This window comes from Channa argus, chromosome 21, assembly GCF_033026475.1.
Source record: "Channa argus isolate prfri chromosome 21, Channa argus male v1.0, whole genome shotgun sequence".
Taxonomy (NCBI): Eukaryota; Metazoa; Chordata; class Actinopteri; order Anabantiformes; family Channidae; genus Channa; species Channa argus.
Genome location: NC_090217.1, coordinates 10,710,556 through 10,728,183, shown reverse-complemented (window position 1 = coordinate 10,728,183; position 17,628 = coordinate 10,710,556). Strand labels below are relative to the sequence as shown.

General features: G+C 39.1%; 1 protein-coding gene across 4 annotated transcripts in view; it reads left to right on the top strand.

Moving 5' to 3' along the window:
- The window catches only part of grm8a (glutamate receptor, metabotropic 8a), a 197,878-nt gene that overhangs the window by 2,882 nt on the left and 177,368 nt on the right, over nucleotides 1-17,628 (top strand). For 3 of the 4 annotated variants that reach the window (XM_067489962.1, XM_067489961.1, XM_067489964.1), the window contains exon 2: nucleotides 2,064-2,878. In XM_067489962.1, the coding sequence (XP_067346063.1) occupies nucleotides 2,336-2,878 (543 nt within the window). In that variant the 5' untranslated portion in view covers nucleotides 2,064-2,335. Of the gene's footprint in view, nucleotides 1-1,869; nucleotides 1,889-2,063; nucleotides 2,879-17,628 lie in introns of those variants that run through there. The other variant, XM_067489963.1, reaches the window with a different exon arrangement.

Here is a 17,628-nt window from a genome sequence, read left to right as displayed (position 1 = left end):
GAGCTGCTCACGCTGTGATGGGATCCAAGCCCGAAACCTGTGGGTAAAATTAGACAGGCCTTTGGAATATTTTGAGGAGTTAAAGTTTTGTAATTGAGGCCGCACAGTGTGGGCAGGTTCCTTCTATCGCATTTGAAATAATAATAATGGATTTGATCCTGGGCCAGAATGAACAGATGCACATCCAGATATAATAGGATAGGATCTCGAGTAGCATGATACTGGCAGGGATGGATTTACACACTAGGGGGCCCCAGAGCTAAAACTAAAGCCTCTATTGACCCCCCACCCCCACTAATAATACCAACTAATAACACAGGTGATGCCTTAAGTTCCTTATTACTGAATTTTTTCTATGCTTTAGTTATGTGGACAGTAACAAACATATCTTCCATTAGCTTCCATGAGGGGAACCTGGAGCCTCTGAGGGCTCAGGGTGAGCACAGATTCCAGGTAGTGCTTGTTACGAGCTTGCCTGGCTCAAAACGCAGCATAAAAAGTTTGGCTTTGAAATAAACGAAGAATAATGAGTTTGGGAGGCTCTGGTAGGCAGATTTTGTTACTTTCATAAAAGAACAGACCAACTGTTTCCCCTTGTTTCCAGTCTTTAAGCTATAACTAAGCTATCTGGCTGCTGGCTATAGGTTTCTGTTGAGCCAAATACGATGTCATAAAATATCTCAAACTATTATTTAGGATTAGGATACTAAGTAATGTAATTGTGCCTGCAAATTATTCTCTAAGGGGGGGAAAATTAGCAATGGAATGAAATACAAGGCTAATTAGTAGGTTAAACTGTATGAATTAGGACATCTCAATAGCTAAGCTTGTGTGTATTGAGGTAAGCAGGACACCTATAATAAAAAGCGATGGCCTGATTATTGTAAAATGATGTAATGAAATAAATGCAGATCAAACAGGCTTGAATAGCACTGAACGGTGCAGAAGTCAATGCAACATTGAGTGTAATGCTCCATTTAAATTCAATTTCTAGGTACATTAGATCTTTACTAAGAGCTAAGTGCTGAGAGCCAGATATCCCCTGGTAGCAATTTAATAAATGCTCTGTTTGTTAACTACAGATTTCAAAAACAATGTCAGACAACAGTAACGACGGACACACCTTTAAACGCCACGTTAGGCGTCAAGATTGAACAAATTCCTTCCTCATTTCTTACAGTCGAGTGAGAAGTAAAATGAGGCTTTTTGGATCAAGTCAAAATGAGAAAACACAGCCCGAGGGCTTCAACTAATGAAGGCACATTAACACTCACATCATGCAGCAGCTAACCACTTTGTCACAACCAATTTTCAGTTCAGAAAAAGCATGTCAACAGTGGGTAATGAGAAGACACAGCATTTAAGAACACATCTACCTGTTGGAATTTCAGTGTGTGTGTGTGAGCAGGCGTGTGGACCAGGACGTACTGGATGTAATGTGTTAATTTAGCTGCAGCAGAAACAGCAGGTGTTTGAGTGATGCAACACACTCGCTCCGAGGCACCACTGTCTGTCTTTTCACTGCCGTCTCTGTTTCGCTCACTCTTATTTCTCTTTCCCGGCCCTTCTCCCTCGTCTCCCTCTTCTCCGTCTGCCTCTTTCTCCCTCTCCCTGCTTCTACCGCGCTCTACTTCTCTTGCTCTTCCTCATCTTCCTTGCAGCAGGTAGCCTGATCCTTCATGTGAATAGCCCGAGGAGCTCGCCAAGGTTCTCTGCTGTCACTTTAACAGCTGTTCCACTCATCGATACACCAAGAGATGAGTGAATGTGTGTGTGTGTGTAGAAGTGATCACAAACTGACAATTTCAATTTGTTTTTCTCAATTATACGATGCAAGTGCAAATTCCGACAGCTCCCAGAAGGACTGTGCCCATGTGATTGTGTGCAGGTGAATAAGAATTTGTGTGTTTACGACTTGTTTTTTTTTTACGCTTCGGTGCATTTTGCCTGGCCCCTGAGCGGTTTATACATGTTTGTCAGGTGGACCGTACATCCCTGCAGCAGCTTGATGTTCACATGGCACTGGTACTTAAACATCCTCTCTGTGTTTCTGTCCTCAACAGGCTCTACTGAGGATGTGACGTGTGGATTACAGGCTCTGCTCTCTAAGTAGATTTCTACAGCATTGGTGCCACATTTCAGCTCTACCACTCTTTTTTATCGTGCTGTCTCTTCTGGAATATGATTTGCTCATGGGGCTCGGCTAGCTCCATCCCTGGGGACCGATACCCCACCCTTTATGACCAATAGGAAGGCACCTTTCTTTACTCTTCCTGATCATCAGTTGTCCTGTAGCTTTTAAGACCTGTTCTCTCATCTCTTATATTTGCTGGTCATGGAGGCGCAGTGGAACCCCTCTTTCTACCCACAGACTCCCTCTGTTGTCCTAATGCTCATGGCTACTTCCTACACTTGGCTCCTTCCTGTCACTTCCACCCAGCGAATTCCCACAGACCCCCAGGCGGCCCCAGAGTACGCCCACTCCATCCGGCTGGACGGGGACATCATCCTCGGGGGATTATTTCCCGTCCACTCTCGGGGGGACCGCGGCACACCCTGTGGGGAGCTGAAAAAGGAGAAGGGCATCCATCGTTTGGAGGCCATGATGTTCGCCGTCGACCTGATCAACAAGGACCCTGAGCTGCTGCCCAACATCACACTTGGGGCCCGGATCTTGGATACCTGCTCTAGGGACACGTACGCTCTGGAGCAGTCCCTGACATTCGTGCAGGCCTTAATAGAGAGGGATGGCTCTGATGTGCGCTGCGCTAATGGAGACCCTCCCATCTTCACCAAGCCGGATAAAATTGTGGGGGTGATTGGAGCAGCTGCCAGCTCGGTGTCCATCATGGTTGCCAACATCCTGCGGCTGTTCAAGGTAAGATTTGGCTCCTACTTCTCTTATCTCTACTTTAACATCTTCACCATCTTTCACGGCAACACTCTTTGCCCTCAATGATCGCCACAGCAGCCATATTTACACTCTTCCCTTAATGCTTCATTGCAAATGAGACCAAGCCGAACGATGACAGCCAATTAAATGGTGATCTGTCTTCCTGCAGCAGCAGTAGTACCACTTCTTCCTTTAGGGACTGAGAGGGAAAGAGTGTTTTTTTTTTTATTAGCTTGTGCATTTGCCTTTTGAAGCCCAAAGTGTGATATTATCATCTATTATATGTTCAGATGTGTGGATGTGTGTGTGTTTGTGTGTGTGTGTGAGATGAGATGTGTCAAGATGTGTCAAGTGATGCTTGTAAGGACGAGCTTTAGATTGTGTTTGAGCCAAACAAAAATGGCTGCCAAACACGGGTATCAATTACAGCAGAAATCTGTCAACAGCCACTTCATTCACAGCAGCATATGTATGTGTGGAGGTGAGTGTGTGTGTTGCATAATAGGGCATGTTTTTGTGTGTTAGTGTGTTTTGTAGTACATGCGTGGGCCTAACTGAGCACTCTCATCAATGCTCTTGTGTATTACTCATGTCTGTGTCCTTGCAAAAGCTGTCTGTGGCAGAAAATACTTGTGGCTCTCTAGGTGTGTGCTCGCGTGTTGGAGTTGTCATCATTAGTTGAACAGGGCTGATGGATGGCCGTGTGATTATGAAATATGAGTCCAGTAATGACGCCCATGGCATTTCACATCCACATCTATCCCACGCTCATTTACAGCATCGCATGTGAAGTGGGTGTGTGTGTTTTTGTGGACACACATTTTTGTGCTTGATTTTTTTGGAAATCCATACAATGCGTTAAGGCTGTGTGAGACCATGCAGGGGTTTTTTGTGTGTGTGTGTGTGTGTGTGTGTGTGTGTGTGCTCGAACGCACTTGTTAACAACCAGCTTGTGCTTTGAATGGAAGATTTGCATATTAAACAACAACAACAGCTAAACATGATTTATGCTGGGATCTGTCACAGCAACAGCACTCGAACAGAGCTCCGTTCTGGCTGCGCGCTGCCTCGTGCTCATTTGCCTAATACGATTTAGTGCATTGTGTGTGTCTTTGTGTGTGTGTTGTATGCCAGTGTGGAAAAATTTGTCCACTATTTTTGGGTAACTGTGCCAGCAATTATTTGTGTGGGAGTTTTAAGTATTTAGTGAATGTATCTGTGTGTGTGCGTGTGTGGTGATATGAACCAGAGGCTTGTGGCCAGTGGCAGTGGTGTTATACTATGACACAACACTGTGTCTTTCTCTGCACAGTTTAACATGAATAATGCATGATGCATCACAGTTTGAAAATAGTATGGAGGACACACACAGACATGCATGCTGCAATAAACATATGTCTTTTTTTTAAACGGTCTAATCTGACAGTGCCAGTCACAGCTAGTCGCCCACTCAACACAACAAGGGGCTTAGAAAGCAAATAAAGCACACAGAGAGAGAGTGTGTGTGTTTGTTTTTTAATCTGGCGTTAGACAAAAGAGATTCAAGCAACAGATTGTGCGAAAAATTCCTCATTCAAGCTCTGAAGAAAACAACTGCTTAGCTGCAGAGGGAGCCACGTGCTCACAGTCACAGCTGCGAGAAATCCAGTGGAACTAAAGTTGTTGGTCTTTCCTACTTTGGTCGCTGGGTTCTCTTTTGAAGATTGTGCTTAAAATGTTTCCACTTTGCAGAGGAACAACAACAGTCCAGAGATTGGATGAAATATGATAAAATAAAATGAAAGTTTGGTAATATTTATGGAGCGACAGAGGGGATCCATTAAATTTAGCATATAAAATGAATAGAGCAAGTGGGGGTCATCGAAACACACTAAGATAATTTCATCACTGTGTTTAAAGGAATATATAGATTATAATCTACGGTCAGTCAGACTGCACACCGAGAAGCTAACAGCCAAACCAGATTGTCAAAAATCAGTCCAACCCAGGAGTCAGGACTCACACAAAGTGTGAGATTATTGACAGAATAAAGGGCCTTAAGGATGGTGGGTTTTTTGTAGGCCTACATGGAAGTTGGCATATCCCTTAGACAAAGGTTATTGGGTTTTTTCCACTGGCTTTTGGATTTTGGGAGTGAAACATAAGTGTATAATACTTCCTCACAGATGATACCACTTTTATGATTGTTAAAGCTTAAATACAATCACCAGAAGTAAAATGCAATTGTTAAGTTATACATAAGCTACGTACACTACAGTTGCTTAACTTCACCACCACTGAAAATCTGTGATTTAATTTAGCGTATTTGCCTCTTTAAGTCTTTCTTCTTATATAGCTAGGGATGACAAGTAATGAACTCAACAAGACTGTAACGATGGACTAGTGCGTTTACGAGTCTCTGTGTTCAGCATGATGACATTTTAAAATCTCTGCAACCTCTGTAGTCTGATTTAGCCACTTGTTTGCAACCATCTTTTTTCAAGGCATGTAACAGGTCAAAAATTGTGCAAGCAGAGCATTTACTGATGAATTTTAAGTAATAGAATAAAATGTAAATATTTTTTGACCTTGTTCTTAGGTATTTAACCAAAAACTAATTTAAGAAAACCACAGGCTTTGAAATTAGGAAACTATAAAGGCACTTTATAGTAAAGCACTGGGTTTTAGGACTCATTCCTGTAGGAAAGCAGATAAAAGCTAGTTTGCGTCACATGAAAATGAGGGGTTACCTTATTTTTTGAGGTAAAACCAAACATTGAATGAACAGGAAGTTGTCTCAGTCTGGCTGACTATTATATAAAGGGTAAACATGTTCATTTAAAATCTGTATATTTTACTTTTAGGATTACCAAATCTCAGTTAACTCTGAAGTTAACCAAAACTAAACAGATAATCAATAAGTTAAGACCTTTGTTATAAATTGAACAGTTCTACAGTCAATCTTAATGATTACAGCTGTTTCAGGGTATGTTAAACAGCAGCTGTAACACTCTAATGAGTTCTTAGTCAGGAACAAACACGACTCAGTTTCATCTTCAGTGTGCATTGTCCTGTTGGATCTAGGGGGAATGGAATTAATGAGGATCCTATTGATTCATATAATGAAGAACAGATAGGTGCTGCTCTGGGCAATTACAAATAGCAAGGTTAACATGGAGGGCATATAACCTAGAACCAGAAACATCCTCTCCATTACTGACTTGCTCTTGCTCCTCATTTGCTGCTCTGCTTATTAAAAAAAATAGAAAAAAACAACTCATATAGTGTAATATTGTTTTATCTTTTCTCATGTATTTTGTCTTCCTTTTCCTCTGAAACCAATGGCTTCATCCTTGGATACTGATTGCTTTTGTACATGGCTGGCAATTACAGCAGCCTTATGGATCACTGAACCCCTGAGACTTTTGGCCACCTTGAGAAGCTTGGCTACAGCTGACAGCGTATTACCTAATATTTACACTGGAAAACTCTATCAGTTATGGATGCTATGACAAATTCTGGTTCTTTTAAAGAGTGGGAAGATCGCTAATGGACAGAATGTGCATGTGGATTTGTCTGCTTTGCAGCCACAAAGTCCTCACTATCTTACAATAAAGTGAAAGGGGCCTTTCACTCGGTGACACTTGCACGCTGAGTGTCGGAAGCTGAAAATGAAATTCAATTCATAAATTGATAAGTGGTGGCTGTCCCCTGGTGAGAGCAAATGGAATGCCTTTGCCTTGGGGAATTTAGGAAACACTGCTATTACACATGCACACACAGACACACACACTAGCTAGAGTGTCTGCCCTTCATTCCGTCTGTGTCAGTTCCACTTGATGCTTTCAAACACAACAAACCCACACTTTTTTCTATCCTTTGAGGGGACAACTTATTATCTGTGGCTCTGCTGGTGGTTTTTATGAAGCTGTTTGTTCCAAGGCTTTTCCCATGCTCCCCCATACTATCCCTCATACATCCAGCTGTGCATTAGCAGTGTGTGTGTATGCGTGTTTGCTATTACACAAAGTTTTACTTGTCAGTGAGTTACATAAACATATGTGCATGTACATATGAGGAAGAACAGTCACACACAAACCTTCCAATTGCTTCTATTATTCAGCCACTGCCTCCTGTCCTCTCTCTGTCTGTCTGGGGAATTAACTGCTGCACTGTGTGATATTGCTGATATATTCGTCTGCCCGTGTATTACCACCACCATGATTGCTTTCCTGAGCACTGATCTCTTCATTGTTTGAGGTGGATTTCTTTATAAAACATTGTGTGATATGCACATCTTCCTTCACTCGTGGCACTTACGTTTACAGAATTTACATTAAACCTCCCTTTTCTGCGTGCACAGGGTTTTCGCACAAAGAGGCACAATTTAAGCTGTCACAAAAGTTAAAAAATCATTAGAATGTATAGAAGGCTGGGGCTTTTGTGCACTTACAAGACAGGCTGAAACTGCTGCTTTTCAGGCACAGCAACACCCTCTGAATCACAAATCAATTTGGTTTTAAGCTTCACAAAGATGACAACAGCTGCATCAAAATGCAATTAAAAGGAATTGGAGTAATTTTTATTCAGACGTAATTCCTAAGGGATTTGCTATTATATTCAAGGTCAGGCAGAGTTTGTCCTAATCCTGCAAACTATTTGATGTAATAATGACTGGAAAGACAGAGGAGAGGGGGACACAGTGTGAAGGAGACTTTTGCAAGAAAGACAAAGAAGCAGAAAGACAGAAAAGAAAGATGCAATAAGACCAGGAGAGAAAGGATTTAATGAGGGAGAAAGCGCAAGACAGAGAGAGATAAAAAGACAAAGGATGAAAAGGCAAAAAGCCAAAAAGGGAGCAGGAGAGACCGCTGCATCCTCTAGAGTGTAATGATGTAGTGTTGATTTCTTTCATGGAGACATTATGCATTAAGATGATGATGATAATGAAGCCATGGAGCACGCTGAACAGCAAGCAGGGAAACTCATTAGGACATGAGTGGGTCTCCGTTTTGTGCTGACTTGCGTGTGCGAACATTCCTCGTTTGTGTCTTAGGAAGCCTGCGTGCACATTGCTTCACTCTGCATTCAGACAGGCAGGAGGTGATCATCCAACCCCTGCTAACGAAGGAAGACTTAATGAGCAAATGGTTAATGAAGGGAGACTTTAATTGTCCTTCTGAAATTATTTATTACATTCATTTGTTGAGCGTTGCCTGGAGATGATTCATTTAAAAGAGCCATATGTAATGTATGAACACTGACTAAATTGGATTTGTTAGTCGTAAGAAAAGTGCAAATCCTTTTCCAAAATGACAAGCATGGACGTTAAAGGAAGAGTTTTTCCAGATATTGACATGTTTGGAAATATGTTAATGTGAAGCTGACTGTTCTTAAAAAGAAGTGAGTGATTTGTCAAACACTTTCCTAGGAAAATCAGGTCAGTTTTATTTATGACGTTATAGCCCAACATCATAAATCAGGTCAAATACTCTCACCTTTGTTTTATGACAACACATCGATTACCTTACGCGGTGAATATTAATGAATCATGTAACAATTCCGCAGCAGGACTCATAAGTTCTCACTGCATAATTCATTTACAGGGAAACTACCACATGCACTAAACATATAATATGCACAAAACTAAATGACAATGTCAAATTAACAAAGCAAACATAAGTATGACACATGTCATTATGTATAATTCATAGTTACTAGACGCTTTAAGAGTCATTCAGTATATGAAGTAGAGTCATAGATGTATCAAATTTGAAAAGGTTAAAAACATTCATAACAACTTACCGACGTCCCCTAAACCCAGCCAACAATGACATACAAACTAAAATGTTTGTACACCTACGGTATTTGATGAAATAGGAAGGTAATTTAAAGTTTAATCCAGATCTTTGATGAGGAACAAGAGGTCACTAGAAATGTGTTTAATAAAACTGCTGACTGTGTTAATGTGTCTGTGTGCTTGTGTCCATTTAAGCATGAATGTGCACGGCTGGGAGAGAGGGTTTTAATGAAAGGCATTAATTGAATGTGTGTGTTTTGGTAGATGCAAAAAGAGATGGAAAGCGTGAAAGAGTCCTTCTGTATTATGTTCATGTGCGTGTGTGTGCAGAGAGAAGTATAGAATGCTTTAAAGCAGAATGAGATGCTATCTCTCCTCTTCCTTTCATCAGGTTTGCAGCTGAATAAAAGCTCAGATAAGGGATAAGTGAAGCTGTTTGGTGCCGGCAGCTGTTTCACAGCTGGACAATGCAGACTATTCTGACTTGCCATAGCAGTAAAAGCGCAGGTGTGGCTAAAAACATTAACAATTGCTCTGTCACATGTATGTTAAGTCATACTTTACAGGTCTTTATCACAGTGGATATTTTAAGGTGTCCATTGCAGGTGTCACAGCATTAAATATGAATGAATGCTATGACTCAAAATGAAGCAGGACCATAAAAACTGTTATTATTCACATCAGTGCTTTTCCTGTTACGCCATGACCGTTGTGGGAAAGGCCTGATCATCCCTGTCTGCTAATATTTTCACTACTTTGATCCACCCTATCTATAAAAGAGCAGTTGCTAGTCCTATTTCAGTGCCATGCGATCAATCCGGTTTTTATTTTGGAGTATTCGTAATACCAAACGTGGGTTTTGGGGTTCAAAAGAAAACTGCGTGACCTGATTGGATATGTGGTGCTGCGAGTTGCTAATGTTGACCAGTGAGCCACTAACACCCATAGTAATTTCTGTGAGCCAGGAAGCTATGCCAGTGAGGCAGCATGCACAATACCCAGGAGCCTGGCACATTTTAATGGAACACAGACATTATTAATGTTGTTAGTCACACCTCTGTTTGAAAAGACACAATGTCTGCTGTAAGTAAGAGATATTGACTGCAGCAGAAACAGCACGATTGGTGTATTTATTTACTGACTCAAAAAAAACCCCCAACACATTTGTTCATCAGTTTTGGAGGTTACTTCCATCTTTTTTTGCCTATTTATCCTATCCTTGATGGTACAAATGCGCGTCTGTTCTAGACTTAATCATCATGCAAACAGTGTGCCTAGTTCCATGAAAGGACGCCATGGTTCAAACACTTGGAAAAAACTCTGCTTGTCATTCCAACATGAATCTGTGTTGTAACTTTGGTTCCCTGATGAAATGTTTTCTGCACGCATGATTTCACAGTTTGCTTTGGAAGACGGTGTGTCTGCGCTGGAAAGATGCTGCAGTAATGGATTCTCTCATTTGAAATACATGAACTTGACAAGGAGGGAAAATGAGCGAAGAAGCACACGGTGGAAACGGTTTTCGAGAAATGAGGAGTTTCTTTCCAAATGAGAAATTTGATTACATTATGACATAAACGTCCTACCTGCTCTTAGTAAATGGTTGATGTGTATGTAAAACACATTTCAAGTTGTAGTATTTGAATGTAGATTATGTAAAGAAACTGAGCTACAGTGGAGGATCAGGCTAATATAAAAGCAAAAACTGCCTTTGTTTTATCTAATTTTTGTTATCTAATGATAGGAACACATCATTTTATGAAAATGTGTAGCCACAGTGAACCAGACAGTTATCATTTCTAATACTATAATCTTGTCAATGTCAACTTTCTGGGTAATCAGAGAAAACAAATCTAAACCTTTAAAAATATACTTTGCATTTATTTTGGATGGTAGGGACATGCAGAAGTGATAAATAACTTAAAACAATTACTCAAGAACCATACTGAAGTACAATTGTGAGGTTCTTTGACTTTAGACTAATTTTAATTTGTTCAGTTTACTTTTTAACTCCACTGCAATTTTGAAGGCAACATTGTACTTTTTTTAAACTCTACATTTATTTGACTTTAGTTAATTTCGATTCTGAATCAGAATATGAACTAACGAATGATGAAGTAGCTTAACCAGCTGTCAATAAATAAATCAGCTTCACCTTTACAAGCTGCTGTTTTGTTCTAGTCTGTATAGTAACACATATTTGACTTTATTATTTTGTATTAATAGCCTTACTATTAATAACTATATTATTTTTCTGCATTGAAATTTGTTGAACAACAGCATCAATCATTTAGAAGTATTTCAAATGCATATGCTATCTTTGTGCAGTGTACTTTATTACTTTAAGTCAATTTGAGAGCATGTACTTCAACTTGAGTAAAGAATGTATAGTGGTAAACTACTTCTACTTGTCATAGTGCCATTATGAAGACAAGATTGGGTACTTTTACTTGATCACTGAGTCACCATACGTCTTCTACCATTCCTAGCTACATTTTAGTATTTTGAGAAGACATATGTCTTGGAGTATGTCACTATTTGGGCCAACCCATTGAGGGTGGGGGTGTGTGTTGAGACCAAACCAAATGAATATGGACAACTTAATTGTCCAGAATGTAAGCGTGCACGCAAAAAAACAAACAACGAAACAAACACAAAAAAAACTGTAGCTGGAATTGTAGCCGGTTTCTTAAAAAGAACGTGAAAAAAATAAATAAAAGAAAAATCTTATGAAAGGTGGGCAAGTTCCAAACTCAGATTGAAATACCTTTTTCTGTGAGTTCTGGCAACACACGTTGATTAGTTAACTGGAATCTGAGGCGTTGAAGCGAAGTTTGCCGTTTTCATGGGCACATTAATTCCCGCGCCGAACTTACAATGCACGTACGCTAATGTCAAATAGAAAAGAAATAGTCAAAAATTGAATTTAGCAGCATGTCCAGCTCTGGCTTCACAACAAACGACAAAGGGTTAGCAACCTTTAGCGACTATTTATTAGCTGAGTGAAACTGATAGCTGTGGCTAAAACTTTTAACGGTCGTTTCCAATGTTGCTGATGAGAACAGCTGAGAACGTAGCGCTTAAACTAGTTAACTAGCGGGCAGCGAACGAGCAAATGACCATAATAACAGCAGACAACGCTGGACACTAACTGCTTCATCTTCGCCAAAGTCGGGAATGGACTTCAACGAATTACGTGAGTTAATTAACCTTGCAGTACCTTTGTTTGTCTTTAATACTAGCGCTAATACTGTTTGTCACGTGCTAACGTTAGCTAGATTTACTTATAGTAAATCTCTGTCAGTCGCCATCTTGTGTATGGGGGGAAGTGCACAAACTATTTAGAATCTATCCAGTTTTGGGTTTCCAGGTTCAGCCACCCGTAAAAATTGCGCAGACAGTCAACATAAACTTGACAAGGCAGTTTGGGGTCAGGTGTTTGCTTTAGTTTTTGACATTGGGTAGAGCAAATGTATGATCAACTCAGAAATGAAGAAGTCCAAAGACCTTTATTGTCATTTAGCACCTATATACATATTGCACGTACACGTTACATTGAAATTGAAACTAATGTCCTAAAACAACAGCTTGAGCCGAAGATTGTTACACACGACTAGAATCTGGGATATTCTAGCTAACAGGTGTGAAGATTTATATGTTTGTGTTTCCTGTCCTTTTAGTTTTTCATCATTTAATGTGTACATAGATAACTGGCAGGTGAGCATGTTAAAACACTAAATCGTGATAACGTCATGGGTACAGGCACTATGTCAGCTTTTTGGGATTTTTTTCTCAGGGAGAGTAGTGTGTGTTACATCTGACAGAACTATTTGGGTCATCTTTCAGTTCCGATTCAACAGACCCACACATAAACATCGGACTGTGTTGGTGTACAGATGTGAAATTCTGCGACGACCGAAAAATTACTGTACAATGGAAGGGGTTTGAAATAGGAAGAAAAGACTTTGTCGAATCTGATACATCCAGTGCAGTTGTTTTGACTTGCTGATGCTTTTTGGTGTAATTGTAGTATGGTGTATAGTATATTTTTTCACTGGAATAATAAGAAACAGGTTTGTGCTTCTTCTAACACAAAATATTATATTGGTTGCTTACTGGTGTCATTAGACTGTGTGATTGCTTAGTTATGTTACTTTACTTTACAGCTTGAATGACAGAACAAATGTGGGTGATAAGTTCAACTTCTTACTTATTAAAATATATTAAAATATTTCTCTGATAAAGTCCTCCAGATTACATCACCAGGTGGAGTTTTTCATCATTAGGAGTGCAGACGATGTCATCTAGGGGGAGCTCTGGAAAAGGAGGTTGACTATGATTACGAACTTTATAGTGTGAGCAAAAAGATGACATAAACTGAGGTAAAGTTTCCTCCATATTATGAGGCATTTTTCTGCTAGAAGTAAAGAGATATTTTGGTATAGGAAAGTTTAATGGCATTTATGTACATGTACTGTATGTGTTGAAAGCTTGGCTTACAGATTTTAACTATTGACAGAAAATGCTGATTTGGGATTTTTCTTGTGTGTGTTCCTGCCGCAGCAGAGTGACAGAGAAGTGGGTGAGAAAGAAAAAAAAAAGAGGAGACGCACACCACACACATGGGAAGTTGGAATTTAAAACAATCAGAGGGAAAAGTGAATTATTTAGAAGTAACACTTTGTGTTAGTTAAATTTTCTGTCTGATTTTGGCAGACTTAGTTTTAAAAATGAGGCCGCATCACCCCATTAATGATCTCTTGAATTTATTCTCTCACTCAGCTGCATGTTCCTTTTGTTACTCACATGCAGAGTTGGAGAAAGCCGATGAGAAACCTCATTACCCGTATACATGTCAGAGATATTGCCGTTGTCTGATAGAACTCTACCAGGGGAAACCAGGTTTCCCATAAAACAGCTTTTCCGTTTAGATGACCCTTACCAGACCCTTGTTCAATTAAACCCATTCCATATTTCTTGCGTGTGAAGTAGGTTTTTCACTTCGAAGTTAAATAAAAGACATTAATTACAGTTCCAAATGTACAACAAAAAATTGAGCAGAAATCCTTTAAAATTGAATGACACATGTTTCATTGATCATTTATCAAGGCTGTTACTGGGACTTAGACAGGAAGTTGAATGCATATTTAATAATTTGGAAGAAGTGCTTCATTAAGTCTGCCTTATCTTTGAAGCAGCATTCCCAATGTGGAGGCTGGAGAAGTTAAAACAAGAACGCCCCAAAGAGTTCAAAGATTTGAAAATATATTTCAATATACATAGTATTTCTGTAATAAATTTGAGTGAAAGTAGGACAGATAAGGAGAGAACATGTGGGGAGAAAAGCTCACGGAGGGGAGATATGCCTTCTAGAAAGGAAGGGATTGTTTTTGAAATGAGATGTGGACCATTTTTTAATAAGTGGCAGCTGGCGTAGAGCTAATGCTCAATGGATAATATGTGCATGCTTGATTTGGAGCAATGAGTATCAGCTAGGAATGTTCATGATGTTTAGCACTGAAAACAGGAGACAACAAGTAATGGAGAACAAATGGTATGCTGCTTTTTTTTTTTTATTTTTTGCATAATTTTTGTCTACTTTATTATTCAGTCACATCCCTAATCAGTTTTCACTCCACTATAGTCTTATGAAATTGTTTCCTCTCGTCCTTATTAATCCTTTATTTGTTTATTTATTTTTGCCTGTGTTTTTTTATTTCCTGGAAGTTGGAAGGTAGTAAAATGTGACTGACAGAAAGAGGCAGGGCAGTAAAGGTGATTGGTAAGAAGAAGGAAGACAGTAAAACGGTAATTGCCAGAGGAAAAGAGTTGAGTAAAAGAGCAGTAGCAGGCTCAAGGGAGAATGAGGGGTTGCAGAAGGTGTGTTTTTTTTTTTTTTAAACATCTTGCAGCCATGTTTCATTAGATCAGAGCGAACAGGTGGGAGGAAGAAGGAAAGGAAACGGAGGTTAAGTGTTTGGTGTTTCCAAATCCCTGCTGTCCTGCTCTTGGCATGCTTTGGTCTTTCTTCCTTCTTCTGCTGCTTCTTTGTCTGCTTACCATTGCTCATAGCTAGTTTGGACCATGTTAATAGCAGCAGGGTATTATTTACGAAAAAAGTTGAAAAGACACTGGATAACCATTAGCAGAAAGCAAGAAAATATATCTTTAAGGGTGCATTGACAGGATGTGTGCTGGCCTGTATATGCCCGTGTTTAAAATAGATATCCTCCTTTGGATATTTATATAGAACATGACATATGCTGCTTTTGACACTCTTTCGTCTGCTCATTCTCACTGTGTCTCACACTTACTGTATTTCTGTCCCCTCAATCTGTATGTCTGTGGAAATGGAAGATGCCAATATCATTGATTTATAGGCGCTTATGTATAGCACAGTGGTTTGCGTTCATTATATTGGTGTGTGTACTGGGCTGTTATTTATATCAAAGATTGTGTTGCACAATGGTTGGGAGCATTAGCATCTGAGTGGGTGGGTGTAGGTGTTGGCACACGAAATGGCAGGGAGGGAGAGAGAGAGTATTATTTGTGGGGTTTTGCAAATCACTCCTTAAGCTTGGGGTCAAGAAAGAGAAAAAGATTTGTTTTGTTTTGCCTTTAATCTCTCATTCATTGCCTGCAATCTGCATTCTTTGCTAGGCAAGAATAGTTTCTTATCTTCTGTGATGTCATCTCTTCCCTTCTCCTCTTTTCATTTGTCCTCCCAGAATTTGAGACATGTAAACTGAAACCATGTTTAATGCATTTAATGTATCAACTGTTTATTTTGACATACTTGACACAGTTTTTGTGGAACAGTGTTTTTTTTTTTAATCCACTTTTTCATGTTGTTCAGTTAATACAACAAACAAAGGACCTCTTTTCTTTTGTTTGTCACTGTTCAGAGTTGCCACGATATTTTGTAATGCGTAGAATTGGTCTCTGTATGCATTCCCAAATGTATGACTAGAAACACATGTCCCTTTGTAGTTCCAGTACCTGTCTGTGAAAAGTATAATTTGCCATAACCCTTTTTGAAAAATGCAGCCTTATTATTTTTAGTGCGGGGTGTCAATAATAGTTTAATAATTTAGTTTTCTGAGTTTAGTTAATTAACTGTTTATTTTATGTTTATTTATATTATATTGTTTATATTATGTATATGGAAAATATTGTTAAATTCATACAATATGCTATTGGACAACTAATTAATGAAAATGCACATTCTTGTAGCTTAATGTTAATGGTGGATTTCTACTGTTTACTAGGAAATTGTTAAGACAAATGACAAAATAATTGCTTTTATAACTCTTGAGACTTTATCTATAGTATTATAATGTATTGTTTTTGGGTATCTAGTATCCGATCTTCTAAGTGGTGCAGGACCTTGGACTAGATTAATTTACTGAATATAGTGTTGGATTATTATTTGCCTATTATACTTTAGTTTTCGGTTAAATCAGATGCACAAGTGATTGTAGTATAAATACACCGGTATGTGGAAGGGTCAGTTACCTTGGAATCTGTATCCTGGTTAAAAGCTGCACAATAAACAAGACAGTCCACCAAGATATCTATGACTTATGTAAAATAATTACATGCTTCTATCACTGATCTCTATTTAACTAACTAACTGTATAACTCCAAAAACCAATTGGCAGTAATGATAACTTATAGATGAGTGCTGTGGTATGTTGACCAAAGTGGCTACTTATTGAATAGGCGGCCGACTCAAGAAGCTTCATTTTGTCACAAAGTTGAGTATTTTATTTACAGGAAAGCCACTGTGATACACATATCTCCAAATATATACAAACAACCCAAAAAGGTTGTATAATGAGAAAAAAACTCATAACTCAAATCAATAATGTGCACACAGCTGCATTCCCTTGTCTCCCACCTGACCCTGAGCTACTACTTAAATACCCTCATCAATCTAGCTCTAGCCTACTGAGGGAACCATTATTTCACTGGATTTCACAAATTTCTATTAAAACAGACAGAAGTCATAGTAACCTACTACTTTTACCAATAAACAAACACATAATTTACTTTACTAGACTACATAGAATTTAACCAACTTTAACCATACAGCTCAAACAACAAAACAGTTTATTAGAATCAACCCAAATTCCCTAACATTACAAATTGAAGCTGGTGTTTGGCAAAATAAACAATAAATGATGTAGCTAGGGACATCATTCACTTTGTCACAATGAGTCACATCAAGAGGTGATGCAATTACTTCATTATTAGTTTATATATTTAACAAAATATCTGTGTATTTATTTATTTTGACATGGGTTTCTTCTGGTGTGTGTGTGTGTGTGTGTGTGTGTGTGTGTGTGTGTGTGTGTTTGTGTATGTAGTTTAAAAAAATGCCAATTTTAATTGAACATAATCCATTATACAGGTGTGTTAGAAAAAAAGGATGAAAGCTTCCATGGGGTGTGAGTACTTTTAATCAGCCCTGTACTGTACATAGTAGGCAGACTGATCACAAGCTGAGTGGCTGTAAAAGCATTGTTGGGGTAAATCCTAGAAAAATAATCTTTTTCTCTCTTCAAACACAGTGCATTAGTGTTACTACTCCATACCCACACACATCTACATAATCTAAGTTCAAGGTGAAATTTGTCCTGTGAGTTTACAAAAGCCAGTTGGAGATTGCACCAAAACAAGAACCACGTATCTCGTATCTGTTAGTCTTACAGGCTTCACAAGTCAGTGGGAGATTAAGTGATCATTTGAAGAATGAAAGTATGATAAAACCTTTACTTTCTTCTTGCTGCAATTTTTTTTGTACCTCTTTTGTATTTCCATGTCACCATCCACTGTTCTTTTTTCTTTTTTCTCTCTCTCGCTCTCTCCTTTCCTTTCCACGTCTCTGCCCCCGGTGGTGCTCCTCCTCTGAGGTACGGCAGCACTAAACGGCCTCGGTGCAGTGCCCCCATGT